The sequence below is a fragment of the Rhipicephalus sanguineus genome, chromosome 4 (assembly GCF_013339695.2).
Source record: "Rhipicephalus sanguineus isolate Rsan-2018 chromosome 4, BIME_Rsan_1.4, whole genome shotgun sequence".
Classification (NCBI taxonomy): Eukaryota; Metazoa; Arthropoda; class Arachnida; order Ixodida; family Ixodidae; genus Rhipicephalus; species Rhipicephalus sanguineus.
The window spans coordinates 18,185,681-18,203,880 of NC_051179.1; the positions used below are offsets into that span (position 1 = coordinate 18,185,681).

The 18,200-nt window shown below is 47.3% G+C and overlaps 1 protein-coding gene across 2 annotated transcripts in view; it reads left to right on the top strand.

Moving 5' to 3' along the window:
• The window catches only part of LOC119389526 (uncharacterized), a 278,510-nt gene that overhangs the window by 146,630 nt on the left and 113,680 nt on the right, over positions 1 to 18,200 (top strand). For both annotated transcript variants that reach the window (XM_037656833.2, XM_037656835.2), the window contains exon 3: positions 7,473 to 7,578. In XM_037656833.2, coding sequence (XP_037512761.1) covers positions 7,473 to 7,578 — 106 coding nt within the window. The remainder of the gene's footprint in view (positions 1 to 7,472; positions 7,579 to 18,200) is intronic.

An 18,200-nucleotide genomic window follows, 5' to 3' on the forward strand; every position in this document is an offset into this window, starting at 1 on the left:
CCGCCCAGCAAACAACATTACAGAACTTTAAATGCGTGAGCACTTCCATGCCGACTCAACGAGAGCACTGTCCTTCCGTCCCTCTGTCGCTCAAGACGATCATCCCCGCAAAGAAATAAATCTATGAAACAAAATACACGTTGGCGGTACTGAGTTTGAACAGGGCGCCCACGCTCCGAAATCAAGTGTCGCAACCACTGTGGGCCACACAGAATTTCTTTTCTTTATCCCAGCATGTAACGTTCAAGCAAAAGCAAGTACATCCGCGCTAAGCTTCAAGTAACGAAAGAAAGAGAATTGTTCGGGAGGCTCGTATTTTTTGTTAGACACAATGTAATGAATCCAAGAGACACTTAAGACAAGGAAACCACAAGGGACATAATCTATTATTTTTAACTGGAGTATAGTAATTATGACATAAATGAAGGTGAAATAAAGCGGACAAAAAGTCGTCCTTGCCGTCGGTTGTTGTCTTTTCGGCTGCTTTCCTGCTTTATGTAATCGGCCGCACCAGCACTAGAAGCGTCTGATTCCTTAACTCAACAAAAAATGAGGCGACCTTCATCGCGTACTAAGCATTTATTGAGGGTTGCCACATAGTTTCAAAGGAAAGCCCAGAAAGCGCAACCGTAACTCCGTTGCTCTCTTTTTCTCCCCTATTCCACTGTTCTTCCCTCGCTTTTTTGCAACTCTCTCGTTCATCAAGCACCCCGTCCACGTCGTCACTTATACCTTCTCTCGCCTCTACTCCCTTCGACCGTATATTGTTCTAAGCCTAGGAAGAAAAGGGAAAACGGGAGCGTGAAACGGCTGGCGGCGGCTAAATTCACGACACCTGCTGCTGCGGCAGCTCTCGGGCCTAGCGTGCTATCTTGCTCTTCACTTGACGTTCACGCGGACAGAGAAGAAAGCAGGCGCTCGAATAGAAAGACGAGCGAACCGGGGTCTCTGCGTTGTTCCTCTTGAACCTACAGAGAGAAGCTCTTGCAGCTCGGCATCAGAGGAGACGGGGAGAGAGAAAGCAGCGGAGACATTCCCTCGGGATCGCCCCGAGCAGGCAATTTGACCCCCGACCCGAGCCCCGGTCAGGCCCGCGGGCGAGCGCAGCTGCGGCGGCCCTCCTCCATCAGCCGACGTGGCTCCCTTGGGTGTCCTGCGGGGGACCCGCGCAGGCCCCGAGCTCGTTATCGGAGAGCTGGTGGTGGCCAAAGGGTGGCGCCCGCGCAGCGGTTGGTTTATATAAGGCCTCGTAAAGGACAACATCCCGGTCGGCCTCTTGTCCTCTGACCTTTTCTGCTGCCGCGTTCCGAAACTCTTTCTTTCTTCCCCGACCTCCGGACGCGAGGAGGAGACACTGCGGGAGAAGAACCGAGCGTATTCTTTTGTCCGCCGATCGTCAGACGCGCCAGCACTGGCCGCGAGGGGGCGCGCGCCGACGGGATCGTTGCTCTTCGCACTCCCACCTCGGAAACCGGGGTGGCGGTCGGAAACACGGAGCTAGGGCCTCGTAAAGGACAACAAATCCTTTTCTTTTTTATTTTATTTGAATAGGCTGACTGTTCGCACCACTGATCTTTATCCTTTGTTATCGGCTGCGAGCGAGTACATACGAGACGCAAGGTAGCCTCTTACTGCTCAGAGCACGAAGCACTGATGCTCGGACGGGTCCCTGTTAGAGGCTCTTGCGCATAAAATGCTCTCTTTGGGCCACTTTTTATTGAAAAATAATTTCAAGGTAGCCGTTTTTTTTTTCGTTTTATAACCAATCAACAAAAAACTGTAGCCGCTGCTGTAAGAGTCCTGCTTACATGGATGACATATTCGAACTCAGTTTCATCTACATTCATGAGCACAAAAGATCACTTATCAAGAACACCGATGCGCCTGCGCCCTGCTAAAGTCCTGTAAGAATACAGTGAGTTCCGTTCCTGCGAATGATTTGTTGTTTATGCTCCAAGTAATTCTTGTATAGCGAGGGGACACTGCTCAGACTGCATTTATAGTGTAATGTGTATAAATAAGTTGCTCTCTACAACCGGGTGGGTATGCGTCGAAGCTTCGCCATGCACTATATGATGGAGTGGCTTAAAGAATAGCGTGGACTTCGTCAACAGATGTAAGTTGCCGTATATCACCATTTGTCTCTTCACATGCATAATTAATGCACAAGTAATGCATAAGTGATCTACCCTCACCATGTTTGGAGACAAAATGACTCCCGTCTGCAACGCGGTCAGTGTGTGCGCAGACAAAATGTTCAGTGAGGGCGCAAGTAGCGCCCATATCGGCAGCAGTTTTTTCCCGTGCTATGCTCTCACGTTTGAAGCGAAGCTCCGTAACCTATTCGACATTTACGTCACGAGGGGTAGAATGGTGAACCGGAGGGAGAGACACAAATTGTGTGCGGCGACGCAAAACGCGCTCCACTTCACCCATGGAGCGCAGTGAGGATTGGTAAAAAAAAGAAAAAAAGAAAGAAGACGAATTTATCCTGCCAGCCTAGTTCAGTGGAAAGTCTACATGGGTACACGCACCAGTGATCTGTAAGTGATGTAGCGCCCCTCAATTCGCTCGAGTGTTAAGCTCCTCCCCGTGGGAATCGGAATTCACGCGGTATCATCGTGTTCAGTCGAGCGCGCATTCGCACATCTAGTGGCTTGACAGAACCTGTCTACCAGCAGCTGTGTCTGCCGATTGTTTTAAAAGTGATGGCACTGTGATGTGAGTACTTGAAAACGAATGTAAGCACGGTCATTGATTAATTTAACAATGTAGTCTGGCCCTGCAGTCTCGGTAAACTCCGCGTTCTGAACGAGCATGCGGGGATTGGAATAACCGATAGTTCTGCATCGCACAATCGTGACCGCTAGTAGACGATCCGGCGCATCTCTTGCATGGCGTGCGCTGCGAAGGAAATCCACAGCCACGCTGGAACGCTAAACACAGTGTTAGCGTCCAGGCGCGGCGGTGGTTAACGTTACAATACTAACTAGCCCGCCTGTTGAAGGCAGGGAGAAGGACGAAATACATTCTGTCGATAAAAGGACGTATAGTCAAAATGGCACGCAGCCATTCCCACCGTCCTGCGTTAAATATATCTACATGTTACGCGTACCCGTCGTGGTGGTCTAGTGGTTATGGTGCTCGACAGTGCTTGACCGGAGGTCGCGGCATCGAATCCTGGCCGCGGCGGCCGCATTTCGATGGAGGCGAAATGCTAGGCCCGTGTACTTAGATTTAGGTACACACTAAATAAGTGCTCAGGTGCTCGAAATTTCCGGAGCCCTCCACGACGGAGTCCCTCATAATCATATCGTGGGTCTGGGACGTAAAACGCTAACAATTAATAATAATAATAATAATAATAATAATAATAATAATAATAATAATAATAATAATAATAATAATAATAATAATAATAATAATAATAATAATAATAATAATAATAATAATAATATTATTATTATTATTATTATTATTATTATCTGCATGTTACGTGTGTACAGACACCCACAGTGTTTCTGTGTCGCGTCAGCGAAGACAGGAAAAAGCACAGTGACAGCACTTCGGTTTATGAGCGCTTACTGCACATGCGCCGTTCTCCCAGCTATGGGCCATATTCTGGACAATTAACGAATAATTACGGGGGTTTTACGCGCCAAAACCACGATATGATTATAAGGCATGACGTATGGGGGAACTCCGGATTAATTTCGACCACCTGGGGTTCCCTAACGTGCACCCAAATCTATGCACACCAGTGTTCTTTGCATTTCATCCCCATGTACGCCGCCGTGGCTGCAAATCCCACCCGCACCCTTCAGACATATCCTCCTCTGCCTGTGTGCCAGAGCCTGTTTGTTTCAGGAAACAACAGGTTCTATTCTTAAGCCTGATTTATTAGCGTACGAGAGAAACTACGTACAATGTTCAGCTTGCACCGCACTTTTCTGTGTGCAATGCAAATGACTCAGACGCTCATAATATTGCGGGAGGGAAATTTAAAAGCGGAAGTCCACTTACATAATACATAGACTATCCACAGAAATAGATGTACAGCGCATATATACAACCCTGGCAGTTTCCATGCACGTGAACTGACACTGGCACAGTGGAACTCGACGGAATTTACCAACGCCCGTCTTCACAACTTGGACCTGAATCTACAGCTCCTTCTTCCGTCGGGAATAACTAGAGCTGAGGAGACGCTCCTGTGCCGCCTGTGGCTCGGGGTGGCCTTCACGAAGGCCTACTCATTTCGAATTGGAATGGCCAGCAGCCCGACATGTGATAACTGTAGCTGCGAGGAGACAATCGCCCATCTTCTCTGTGAGTGTCCTCGCTTCAGTGCACAAAGAGAAGAACTGTCCGCAGCGTTAAATAGACTTGACAATCATCCACTGTCGGAGGAAAAGATCTTAGGACACTGGCCGAAACCATCCTCGGCACGGAAAGCTTTGAAAGCGTTATTGCGCTTTTTGCGCAAAACTAATCTCATAGACAGACTTTAAGCAGTGTCGTTTATTGTACTATTGTTCTTTTTTTTTTGTAACATCCCTTTTCTATCATCTTTCACTCCCCCTTCCCCTTTCCCCAGCACAGGGTAGCCAGCCGGTCTGAGAACTGGCTAACCTCCCTGTCTTTCCGTTTTTCTTCTCCTCCTCCTCCTCCTGGCAGTGCCGTCTTCACCACAAAGCATGTGTGCCCCTACCTTATGGTAATGTTGAACGCTGTAACTATATGTTCAAGTGTCACGTAAAGTTATATACTGTTTCGCATAATAACGACCGCACCTTATTTTACAGAAGCCAGTGCGCTCATACAAACCCCAGCTACATCTAGAAAAAAAAAAAAAAGGAATGTCTGCGCGTGTGTAATGGTTGCTCCGAAAACCTGCTTCGCCACAATAAGAGTAATTGTGCGGTAAAGCCTGCTTCTGGATTTCCTTCGTTTTTCGTGGAATATTGCAACGGGCTTCTGTATTTTGCGTTATCCACGTTTCTTCTATTGCGCGTTCTCTTCGCATTCCCTCTACATTTCTAATGCGACGTCTCTAATGCGACGAGCGGTGCGCGGGTGATGACAGAAGCGTTACGGGAAGCGTAACGTTACAGTATGGAATATGCGGTATGTAGATTAGTACCAGTGTCAAACCGTGCACTGCTGATCGCGATCGAACCAGATCAGGACCAAATTTCTCCACAGTGATTGGTTCCCGTCCGCAGCTTTCACAAAGCGAGCCAATTACGATCACGAAATTCGATCTGGGTGAGGCCAGATCGCGATTGAAATTGACCGTTTGACAGCGGCATAAGAACGCAGTATGCGTTAGCAATGAAGCTACCGCATCAACGGTCACTGCTCTTGATTACGGAGCCAAGGTGCATGAATTTTGAAATGACTGTTAAATATCGTATTCATACATCATGAGTGGGTGCAAAAATACCGCGATCTCTCTACTTTACTCATCTTTACCTGCTGTCACTGGCGTAACCAGGGAGGGTTGTGGGGCTGTGTGTGTGCGTGGGGGTGTGTGTTCAAAGCCTCCGAAAATGTTCAATTGGCATGCGTATGTGTACACGCACACATACAGACGCACGCACGAACATACATAAAGTATGGTACCCCCCCCCCTAAAAAAAAAGAAAGAAAAACTTCTGGCTACGCCACTGCTTACTGTTGTGCCAAAAGTATTTAATGATCTCACTGTCGGTTTGTATAACATAGGCGTGAAACGGAAAATGATGAAAGAAATCAGGAATCGGCGCATACCTTGAGTAAACTGTTAGTTATCTGTCCTCAATTATGTGCCTGCTTGTGCTTGTAAACAATGTGTTTATGTTTACGTAGCGTTATAATACACTCCACATTTACATGTTTTACATTGTTCACCTTTTATTCTTAAGAAAAAGTGACGATGTGTGATCCTAGCGTTAATGATATGCTACACACGTATCACGCTTCTAAACTACCTGCTTGCTTTTTTTTTCCCCTCTCATTGTTATAGCAGTTCTATTCGCGATGCCTTTAAAAAGAACTTTCGCTTATTTAGGTAAAAAATTAGCCTTTCTTAAATGACTGTGGCCAATTTTTATTGTTTCAACTGATATAAGGCGGATGGCCACTAATGTCACCATCATAGGCGTCCGAACGGGGGGGGGGGGTGGAGGGGGGAGGGGGGTCGCCGCCCCTAGTCACCTAAGAAGACGGGGGCGGGGGCGGGGGCGGATGGTCTGCCCCATACATTGACTTAATAGGGGGGGGGGGCTGCGCCGCAATGAACCCTCGCCCCCCCCCCCCCTGAAGGGGAACCCTGCGCACGCCTATAGCCGCAATCTCCGTGTAATTTGTACGAAAGGAAAGTACACGAAGCTGCTTTCAGTTACGAACATTTACTTATGCGAGGAATAAGTGAAAGTGCTGGCTGTCTTGGGTAATCTATTGAAGCGACAAATTTGTTGGCATGGTCAACTCCAAACGCTTCGTTTCCTGCAAAGAGTACATATATACGAAGGAAAACGAATATAATGTCTGGTTTCAAATGGTTCGCCGTGTGCGTTTTTTTTTAGTAAGGAGATGCAAATGAACAGACATATTTAGGTACATTAAAATTCACTGCTTTTCGTCAACGGCTCGAGAGAGTTATCCGAAATGCACGAAGCAAGTCACTTGTCTGAATGCGTAGAGAAAAAGGTTCTTTTATATCTTGTCTGAAACTGAAAGCCATCAGCAAACACAACCATCTTGCCACCTGATCGTGCATATTTCTTAGCCACAACGTTCATTTTCGTCCTTTCCTACCATCGTTCTCAATATCGCTGTATGGGAGAGCTTATGAATATGTGCAACAAAAGTGGCATATTTATCATTGATGCCTTGTTTGTACAGCAGTTCAGAAAAAAAAAAAACAGTATTAAAGCTAACAGGTAACACATTAATGGCATTCCGAAGCATTCAAAACCGCCTTCCGTTCCTAGTTTCCGTCCTACCCGACGAACAGAGCAGACGAACTACTCAAGAAGCAAATATCAACAAGGCTCGAACTACCTTCAGTAATCATTCCTGGAATACCTAATAGGTGTTGCCTTTCACATTTATGCAGCGTTTACGCCTGCTCCTTATATCGGATGAGATGAGATCGGCAGTAAATCTCAGTGCTTAAGTGCGTGCCCTCCGCTGCACGGTATTTAACCGCACTGCTGCAGCGCTGGACATTGGGGTCAATATAGCAGCTGCCGTCGTAGCTCATGAGTTGCGTGCTTCTCTTTTTGTATAGCTGTTATTGTGCTCCGAGAAGTGATGTGCTGTACAGTCTGGGAGGGTTTGTCTGCGGCTATGCACGCATGCGCAGCCATGGGCGACTGAGCATGCCGCTATTGGCCGCATATAGCACACGCTCCCTGTTGTGCGCGCACATTCTCCGCGCCTTTCGATCGGGCCCATTCTAATAACCTCTTGTGCCGCACCCGCAGGCGATCCGATGCACCAGACCCGGATGTGGCTGTGAGTGCTTCACGCCCGGCAAGGGAGGAGGCCACCGGCTCTGCGACTCCTGTCAGCACGGCTGGGTAGCGCACGGTCAGTGCTCGTGGTGGCGCATGCGAAGCCTCCTCCTTCATCTTTCATGCTTTTTTTTTTTCTTGAGCGAGAACGCGCGCGCGCGTCGGGCCCCACCTCTCACCCTGTGCATCTATCTATTCGCAGTTCGCACGACGAGCGCGTGCTGCCCCGCGCGTTCATCCCCGTGTACAACCGGCAAATGCCTCCGCGTTTCAGTCGAGAACGATCTACGAGGTGGCCGTGGCAGGCTTAGCCAAGGTGGATTGAAGTGGACTTACATTTAGGCACTTTATTTTGGTGAAAAGGTGTGACTGAGAGGAAGCCGCACGTATACATTGTGGGCCTGCATCCAAGCCTCCCACCCGATTGCCGTTCACAGATTACGTGGTCCTCTCGTAACCACGAATCTCCAGGCTATACTTTATTGATGAATGCCAGCTGTGTATCTACGTTTATTTATCGTTTGTAATGCTTGAATAATGACATCATTTTTTTAACTGCGCATCCTCCACAAACCTGAGTCAGCGACTTCGCTAGGGTGCTCCCCGTAGTGAACTCTCTACGCCAACGACTCCAGCTATCATATATATATATATTAACCAAATGTGTAGAAAAGTATTGCCCAAGATTGACTGTCGCTTGAATGACATTGTGCACTTCGCAGTAACATTCGTAACTTTGTGCTTCTGCGAGCGAGCAAATTCATTCACGAAGTGGCGGTTCGTATTATCTGCGACATGGGAAAACCTCAAGATTTCTAGCACGGCCAGTTGCACGACTCTGGCACAACCCGGGCAACCCCGCGGGGTGGCGGGTTCGACTCCTGCCCTCGACGGCTGCATTACATTGCTGGTGGAACGCAAAAGTCTTCATTTACTGTGCTTTCGGCGTACGTTATGTGCGTTATATGACACCATCTACGGTCAAGCTTTCACAACGGCACCCACCACTACTCGACACGCAAGGCTGTGACGTAATCTAATGAACACGTCCTGCACATCTGCGCTCGCTACGACACCCAGCGATGCCCGCACCGGATGCTTCTGAATCAGCTGTATTCGAGACCATTTTCTGTAAACAATATTCTAGGACCATGGACTTTGCGTAGAGGGCGCAGAAGGCAACGAAAGTGCTACCGAAATACCTAAAGTCAGCAGCCCTGTGCGACCGCCCGCAGTCTTGATGTGTGTGCGTGATTCTGTCCGTCTCTCTCTCTTCTTCTGTCTCTCTTTTCGCCCCTTTATTCCATCCCCCATCAGTGCAAGGCAGCAAACCGGACGTGCGTCTGCTTAACCTCCCTGTCTTTCCTTGCTTCTTTCTCTCTCTCTCAAACGATTTAATTTCGAGTTAGCCAGTCGTGGCTCCCCGCTGCGGCGGCCCACGTATCCAGATCATGGCTTTTGGGCGAAAGGCGCCATTAATATCATTTAATTAAGTACCGTCGCTGTCAACGAATCAGCCTCGCTGCTCGCACTGTTCCACGGCCGTGACTGTTCACGGAAGGTTCACGAAGTGTCCGCTAGGCGCGCGGGGGCGCCACCTCCTTGAGCGCTCTCCTCCGGCGGTGAGGGAGGGAGCGGGACTATCGGCTGCCAACTTCGGCGGCCGCGACGGACGCTCGTCAAGCATCAAACACGCGAACACCGCTCTTTCCATTGCCGTGGGGTTTGGAACGCGAGCAGCAAAGGGCTCAAGTGATTCGCGCTTTAAAGGGACACTAAAGTGGAACAATGAATCGGTTTAGATTGATAAATTGTACTCTGAGAAATCTAATGCCAACAATTTCAACATCATAGGTTTATATACAAAGGAGGAAATCAAGTTCAACGTTTCAAATTTCGCGCCGAAACCTCACCGGGTGACGTCACTGATTTCAAAGTGTATTTTTCGTATTTTGGCGACATTGGCTCAATCAGATTTCTTTAAACTTGGCTTCAGAGGACAATGTACTTCATTTTTACTGATCAGGAACCAGTGGCGTAGCCAGGGGAAAGCACACCGGGCCCGTGCACCCCCCCCCCTCTCCTAAATTTTTTTCTGCCATGGTACAGAACACAAAATGACACTCGACCACACCTACCTGCCCAGACCCCACGTCGGATCAAGGGCGTGCCCCCCCCCTCCCCCACTCCCCCTAATAGAAAAAAAAAATTCTGCCTACGCCACTGTCTGCAGGAACTACTTGGTACCTAGCAGACGCCGTCAAAATCTATGACGTCGCGGCGTTTTGTGCGGTAATTTCAAGTTGGCGTCGCCACCCGCATTTTCTTTTTTGCGCGTTTTGTCGCTTACCGAGCGTCTTCTCGCGGCAAGTGTAGTGATTTTGGAATTGTGAAAGAGTAGTTTAGCAATATCAGAAAAATCGTTGGTCTATTCAGTGTCACTTGAATGGCCCAGGAGCAATGCAGTTGCCGTTTTACACTGCTTCTACCGTTAGAGGAATTGTTTCGTCGACCTTTCCTGATATGCTTGGAGCGCCGTGCTTGGCAGCAAACTGTTGCTGTATCTTGTAAATGTAGAATTGCTAGGTACCAGTAGCTAACCTGTAACCCACCGTGATAGCTTAGGGACGATGGCGTTGTACTGCTAAACATGGGGGCCCGGGTTCGCTTCTACACCATTGGCGGTCGCATTTTGATGGAGGCGAAATTAACAAAGAAAAGGAAAGAAAGAAAGAAAGAAAGAAAGAAAGAAAGAAAGAAAGTAAGAAGGAAGGAAGGAAGGAAAGAAAGAAAGAAAGAAAGAAAGAAAGAAAGAAAGAAAGAAAGAAAGAAAGAAAGAAAGAAAGAAAGAAAGAAAGAAAGAAAGAAAGTGAACGTTTAGGAACTTCAGGTGGTCAAAAGTAATCCGGAAACCCATTACGGCGTGGTTCACTATATTATATATCCTCTTCAACGGCGGTGGACACGTTTATGTACGCAACTTATTTATGCTAGTTGTGTTGTGCAAGGCACATTTCACATTGGATGCAGTGACCTTCTGCATGGTCAGTATGTCTTCGCTTAACCTCAATGCGCTGTGTATGACTGTAGCCAACCACTTTTGTGAAGGCACTACTATGTTCGACGGGTCGTTCGATGTGCCGCATTCCAGGGCAAACGTCAATAGTATTATTTTTCTTTGCTGGAAATCAATACAACCAGAAAATAATTAATTGCACATGCATTTTGAGCCTAGGATTCCATTCTTTTTATCTAAAAATGGAACATGTCTGACTGCAGAATAATTCGATATTTAACTACATGCTAATTGCAATTCATTACTGAAACTCGCATAAAACAACATATTACTTTTTTTTTCTTGGAATGTAATATTGAGGGCCTTGGAATTATGGCATGGGAATTTGACACATTTGCAGACAGTGCATCATAATTCTGCCCTGAAGGCGTTATCTTTGTTTCGGCACGCAAGACCAGAGAAAAAAAAAGGAAAAGCTAACCTGTAATGCATAACGCTGGCTCGACCTCCATATAGTTCAAATAGATTTCGAAGCATGTTCAGTTATGACGTTGAGCATGAGTTTTCAAGTGTGTGCAGTTACGATTTCGTGTTATGCATTTATCCGTGCATATATCATAATCGTCACCCAGCACCTGGAGTATATCATGTCAGGCGAATAGCCAAGCAAACATCTCCAGCTTTTCATTAAAAGGTTTCTCTCTCTCGTGAGCTTCCTGCTTCATTTTCTTGTAACCTTGCAACAATTGTAAGTGTATATCGACGGATGTAATCTCCGTGCGGCTCCAAAATGCATGTTGCCGCCGGGGCGCGGGTTCGATTCCCAGAGGCGGTAATAGGGTAAAGTTTAGCTATTTTCTTCGCCGCTGGCGGGGGTGAAACTGAAAAGACGAAGGTATGGAAACTCTTACTGCATTCTTTGGTTCTGTGTACAGTGCCACTCATAATCACGCGGTCAGGAATGTACCGACTGTGCATGCGCATGTGCACTGGCGCATGCGCACGCGGTACCTAGCACCCGGGCATCTCCGTGCCGGCTTGAGCACTGCATTCAAGTAAAGAAAACATTAACTGCACGAGGCACTAGTGCTTGGCGCTGACAGCGAAAACGTTCGTCGCTTCACCGACGAAAGCACCTGCAGCAACACGGCATGCAGCGGTTGCGCACAGCTGGATTTGCACGCACCGTTAGTCGGACTGGTGGCGCCATCTCACGGCTGATGCGGGAACGACTCGTCACAATACCTTTTGCAGCTCGCCCCTTGCCTGAACAGTATTTAAACTTCTATATATTTTTCTCTCTCTCTCTCTTTTTTTTTTATCGTAGAAGTGAGCTTCTCCTTGGCGTCATAGATCGGTGGCGGTTATCACAGTGCCTAATACAGCGGACAAAAAGAAATCGGAACACTTTACACGCTAATAGCCGAGCACCCGAAAAAAAATCGAAAGGCTTTCTGCATCGGAATGGCGTTCTCACTTATTTTTTTTTTTAATTTTGCGTGTCTTTTTATTATGAAGCACGGGTAGAGATGAAGCGTGTTCAGTAGTAGTGAATGTGCTGCAGCGTCGCCATGCAGGCTCGTGGAGGCTAAATAATAATAATAATAATAATAATAATAATAATAATAATAATAATAATAATAATAATAATAATAATAATAATAGGACGAAGAAGGAAATAGAGATCAGTGTAAGGGAACGGCTGAAGTCGAAAGCAAGAGTATTACAAACTGAGCTGAGAAAGGCTTGTCGCAGAAGAATTCTTATTTGACCACGTTAAGCTGAAACACACGCATATATAAAAGAAAAAGAAAATAAATTGTGGGATTTTACGTGCCAAAACCACGATGTGATGATGCCCGAAGTGATGGAACACTCTGGCAATCTTGAGCATCTGCAATTTTTTAACGTACATTTCAATCTGAGCAGGCGAACGTTTTATTTTCATCTTTCTTTTTCTTGCATTTCCATCTCATCATACGCGGCCGCCGCTTCCAGCATAAAGGCGGCATCTTGCACTCAGCGTCACAACGCCTTTTAGCCTTTGAGATACCGTGGAGGACGCAAAACGAACAAAAAAGAAAAAAAAAAGGAGAGAGAGAGAGAGAGAGAGAGAGGAGGAGAGAGATAGAAAGAAAGGAAAGAAAGTTGCGGTCAGCTATGTGCTCGCCATCGCTACACTTTCACAATCAGTCGAGACGTAGTATACATATAGTATACAGACAAGTAACTTTCTCTCACTTTTTCATCTTCTTTACTTCCACATCCCCATTGCATAATGTATAGAATATTCAGCCAGACACTTGTTCGGTTAATTTCCATTACATTCATCACTCCATAATCTCTCAGCGCCTGCTGCGTATCCATGTCCCCACACCGCAGACCAATACTTGTTTACTTAATATTGAATGACTGATAGGTCCCCCCCCCAAAAAAAAAAAAATAGAAGAAGAAAGCAATACTTCGTACACTCGCAACGCGGCACTCTATTGTGCGTCCAGCTGTGCGCGTAAGCACACATCGGAGCTCGCTAAACAAGAAAAAAGAAAGAGAGATAACGTGCACGAAGGTTGTTTTGGGACAGCTTAATCGATCAAGAAATTAGTCGAGGATAAACGCGCATTAGTCCATTAATCGGCGAGTTAATCGATCAATTTCACGAGCCCAGTTATGAACGAAGGTAGTCAGACGGGTAATTACCCACACTCGCGACCGGCTCAACAGCCTTGCAGCAGCTTAATTGATTTCTTATTTTAGCGAGAGCTATACAGATGTATAACGTACTTCCTTTTTCTTCTTTTTTTTTCTTTTTTGTAGCTGTATTGTGAAGTGAACAGGTGGCGTTGCGAAACAATATTTTTGTGGAGCTTTGTTAAGTGCGAGTGCAGCGCGTTTTAAATAAAGCGGGTCGTATAATACTGATTTCTTTAAATTCACCGGTTCACTTTTTTTGAAGTATTTTTCTGGATTCGGCATGCGCCAATTACGTCTCCCGTTCTAGAAACAATACCATAGGTCGCTTGCCGACATGATGGCGAAAGACGAACAGGTGTGCCTCGAATGGCAAACCGAATGTTCTCGTTAAGCTAAACCGTTATTGTGACGTCCGCCACCTTTATATGAAGCTCGGTCAGCAAAAACTCGCCTCAAACCTTCTTCCATTATAGTAACGTGAAACAGTCGTCGCAGAGGCATGTGATACTTAATTCAATGCTGTTTTGTACCTCGGTGGCAGTTGGTGGATCGATATTGTTCCTGTTGTGTCTTCTGTAACATATGGCTCGTAGTACTTTCTATAACGGCTGTTTTTCTTCAACTCTTCTTCTCTCATCTTTATTTCAGTGGTCACTGTACTAGCTAAGAAAAAGGGAGTAGAACTACCGGCGTCCATATAAGGAAAAAAATACTACACTGTGTATTCTTCTTCTTCTTCTTCTTCTTCTTCTTCTTATTATTATTATTATTATTATTATTATTATTATTATTATTATTATTATTATTATTATTATTATTATTATTATTATTATTATTATTTTGTTACATGGACCTGTCCCCACGTTATAAAGACCAGTTTATTCAACTTGCGCAGCACATTTGTGTCAAAGAACAGATACGCCTCTTGGGAGAGAACACAAATCAATAACGAAACTGAATACAACAGTGAGCTCACTGAAATATATTGCTCCGAGTAGTATGCGTGTATATACGCTTCCCTGGCGTCTGAGAAAAATTACGTGATTTCTCCTTAGATGTTTACCAGTTACATTACGGCTAATCGACTCTTTCCTTGCTTTAATTATTTTTCTACAGAAGCGTTCAAATCTCGCCACAGCGAAATAGCGAATATACCGAACTTTTTAGTTACCTGAACAACTGTATCTTCATATTTTCAGATGTCCCCGGAAAACAGATAATTACGACGGTACTAAAGCAAGATTCCATATACATATCGGGACCAAACGAACGTTGGCCCGGTTCCCTTCTTTAATACCACGATCGCGAACACAGTAATATAGGCCCGCGCATCATGTTATCAACCGTGCGAGCCCCGATTCTTTTCGTGAATACGTATGCCTGCAGGTTTCGCTTTCAGCTGGTGCACTCGTGAAGCAAAAGGGTGATTGCATCTGATGAATCTGATGAAGACAGGGAATGTGTGTGTGTACTGTTAGACGCGTCCAGCAGCGAGCTCGCAATCGTGGCCGCAATGCCGATCGCGGAGTTATCGCCGTAATGGACGCTGACACCGCTGTCAGGCGTTCGCGTTCACTTCGCGGAGACGACCGGCCGGCACTCTGGGTGGTCGAACACGTATACGTTCCGGGATTTAAAAAAAAAAGTACAGGAAAGTGGCGACGTCGTCGCCGACAATCTGAATGGGTTGGTTGGCGCTCCTTCTCCGCTTTCACGTCGCCGCCGACGCGGACCGCCGTGGCTACTGAGGGTCAGCGAACCGGGGTCACCGGCGAGCGTCAGGTCTGCGTGTCGTGTGGGCGCAATCGGTGGGGCTTGCAAGAAGCGCGCTCCCATGTATGCGCGCGAGCCATTTCAATCAACTTGCAAATGAAGGCCCCGGCCAAGTGACACCTCCCCCGCCGCGGGCCTGTCCGTCCGCCCCATCGTGGTCGCTCCGTGGTCTCGACCAAGAAAACGCTCGATGACGACCGCTTCCACTGATGGTGCCGTGCAATCGTGACAGCCGCGAAAATTCCGCCTGTATATCCCTTCGAGTACGTCTGCCGGGGCGCGTGCGTATCCGCGCGTCCCTCTGAAACGGTGCAGTGACTGTGCTTCAGTCGCAGCGGTTATTCTGGGCTGTATTCGCAATTATGTTTTGCACTCGACGACAGCTGCTTTCGGTCGGCTGTCACCCAGGCGAACTGCGACAGCAAATGACACACGTACGATCGTTAACCTACTGGCCAATCACCAACGTTTCTTTCTCCGCGCGCATACAGTATAGTATTTATCTTTGATTGGCTTACTCTACAGCTCCTGCTTCCACCTTGCTGCACGCTTCTTGTCGAGTCGAGTTTTACGTCTCGATTGCGCTGTCGTCGCCAGGTCCGCGAGCTGGACCAGGCGTGAAAGAAGGCCCGCGGTGGGGACGAAAAGAAATCCTCCGAGGCATTCGACGGCTGTCCGCGCAGGTGCTGACGTGGTTACACGGACCTCTATCCTTCCCTCTCGTCGACCGTCATGCACCGCCAGAAACTCTTCTATATGCACGTCCGCTACGTCCGCGAAACCAACAGGCGTCGTGGTGCCGACAGGTTTATGTGGGAAAAACTGGCTCGTTCTTTCGTTCTGAAACGGCTGCATACAAGCGAATGCAGTATGTGTATGTGGGGTCTTTCGTTTGGTAAAGCTTGATAATTCCTTATTTTTGCACACCGGACAAGTTGCATCGAAATCGAGTTTCGAAGTGTGTAGAGAAAGTGATGAAGACGACGATCGAGTGTGTGCGAAATGGTCGAGCGTGTGGTTCTTCAGCCACCATTTCTGGCCACTGAAATACGCTTTTATAAGTATCTACCTCTCGCCGCTGTCACAATGTTGTTTGAACGAATGATAAAATGAAGCTGAGGTTTCACCCTTGTGCGAAGAATGAAGAGTAATTAATGTAGGTGCAGGGAGTTAAGTTCAGGGTTTAGTAGGAAAAATGGTATACTTATGTAAGAAGGCTATTTCAGGTCGGAATCGCTGCCCTTTTCAAGCGTCGTCAGATATCATGTGTGGCACAAAACGAGTGTGTTGGGAACTGGCTTAAGCCGCCATCACCAACGTAGCCAGAAATTTTTTTCGGGAGGGGAGGGGGGTTCAACCATACTAAATGTATGTTCGTGTGTGCGTTTGTATGTGTGCGTGTATTATGCACAAGCAAAATTGAAAAATTCCGGGGGGGGGGTGCAACCCCTCCCCCCTGGCTATGCAGTGGCCGCTATGGGTATGAAAATGCTGCCAGCAACGTACGTGTGTCGTATATAGGCCTCATGGTAGAAAGCTGAACTATGCGATACTTGATTAATTGATACAGGATCGTATTAACTTTGTCTTCTCTTTCTAAATTTTTTTTCGAAGGAGCTGGACATTCATCAACGTGCGTATGGGCGCCTTATAGTACAGCGTATTTAACAATGGTGAATTGCAAAACACATGATTAATGGAAAATGAGGCGGACGGGACAGGTGCGAATTGAGAGAGGATAAAGTTGGAGAGGACGACGTTAGCCTTGCGAAGGCCGGCTTCCTGACGTCATTATTTCTCATATTTCTTTAATTTAATCGATGCGGACGCGGCGGGAACACAGAGCCTTCAGGTTGATTCAGACTTCGTCGTTCGTTGTGTACGTAGAATGGCGACACTGAGATGGTTCGTGATTTTTGAATGCTCGACGGTGCTAACATGCATCGCCCACTGTCCCCTTGCTAATCCAGGGAGATTTGACCCTTATTTATAGCTCCCTCATGGCGTAACAGTGACACACTCGTATCCGGCCTTTGAATAGCGTCTGGTCAACAAGCAACACGAAGAACGAAAAAAAAAAAAAGATCAGCCGTTCCACGCCGTGAAAACCGTCCGACAGCGAAGCTGTAAGCTCGCGAGTGTATGTGATTGGCTAGCCATGAGATCAGGTGCATAATAATAATAATATCTGGGGTCTAACGTCCCAAAACCACGATATGATTATGAGAGACGCCGTAGTGGAGGGCTCCGGAAAATTCGACCACCTGGGGTTCTTTAACGTGCACCTAAATCTAAGTACACGGGCCTCAAACATTTTCGCCTCCATCGAAAATGCAGCCGCCGCGGCCGGGATTCGATCCCGCGACCTTCGGGTCAGCAAGATCAGGTGCATAATCATCATCATTTAGCACCATTATCATTTCGATCATCACCATCACCTTTATTCACCTCACGCCTGGTCATGTGACCTGCGTTACTACACTAAGAAAAAATCGAGTATTTGGGGAGTATTTCTGCCACACAACAATAATCGTCATCTGGCTTGCTCGCGTTTCCTTTCTTGAAAACCCTGCTCTCGTCACTTTCCTATCAAGACCGCTATGTCACGCTGATAAGGCGCGCGCCGATCGTGACCGGGAAGTGCCGGGGCTGCGGTGATAACGCGAGGAAAGTACGCGAGGTGGATGACGATTATTGTTGTGTGGCAGAAATACTCCCCAAATACTCGATTTTTTCTTAGAGTGTACTACAACTACTACTACTACTACTGATACCACTACTAGTAATGATACGACGACGACTACGGCACAGACTAAGACAGCTTCGCTCTAAAAAACAGAATCGCAGAGGTTTGACCATCGGCAACGACGCACAAACAATAAGAAAAGCGGGTAGCAAGTTCGGCGAAGGAGTGGAGATTCCTGCAGCGGCGACACTGTACAAGAAGAGCAGCGCTCGATTCATTCACCTTCCGCCCATTTCGATGCGCGGCGGCTGCGTCAACGCCCTCCTTGCCGGAGGACCGAGCCCACAGCCGTCCCCGTCGAGGAGGGCTCGGCCTTCCTTGACAGGCCGGCGTGTGCGCTATGGACCCCGCAAGGAGCGCACACCGCCGCCTCTGATGGGCACCAGCGGTGAATAACGACGCGCGGCCAGGCGTTGTCGCGAGCCGAGGAGGCCGCGCGCCGTTGGCTCGGCGAATTACGTGCAGTGCT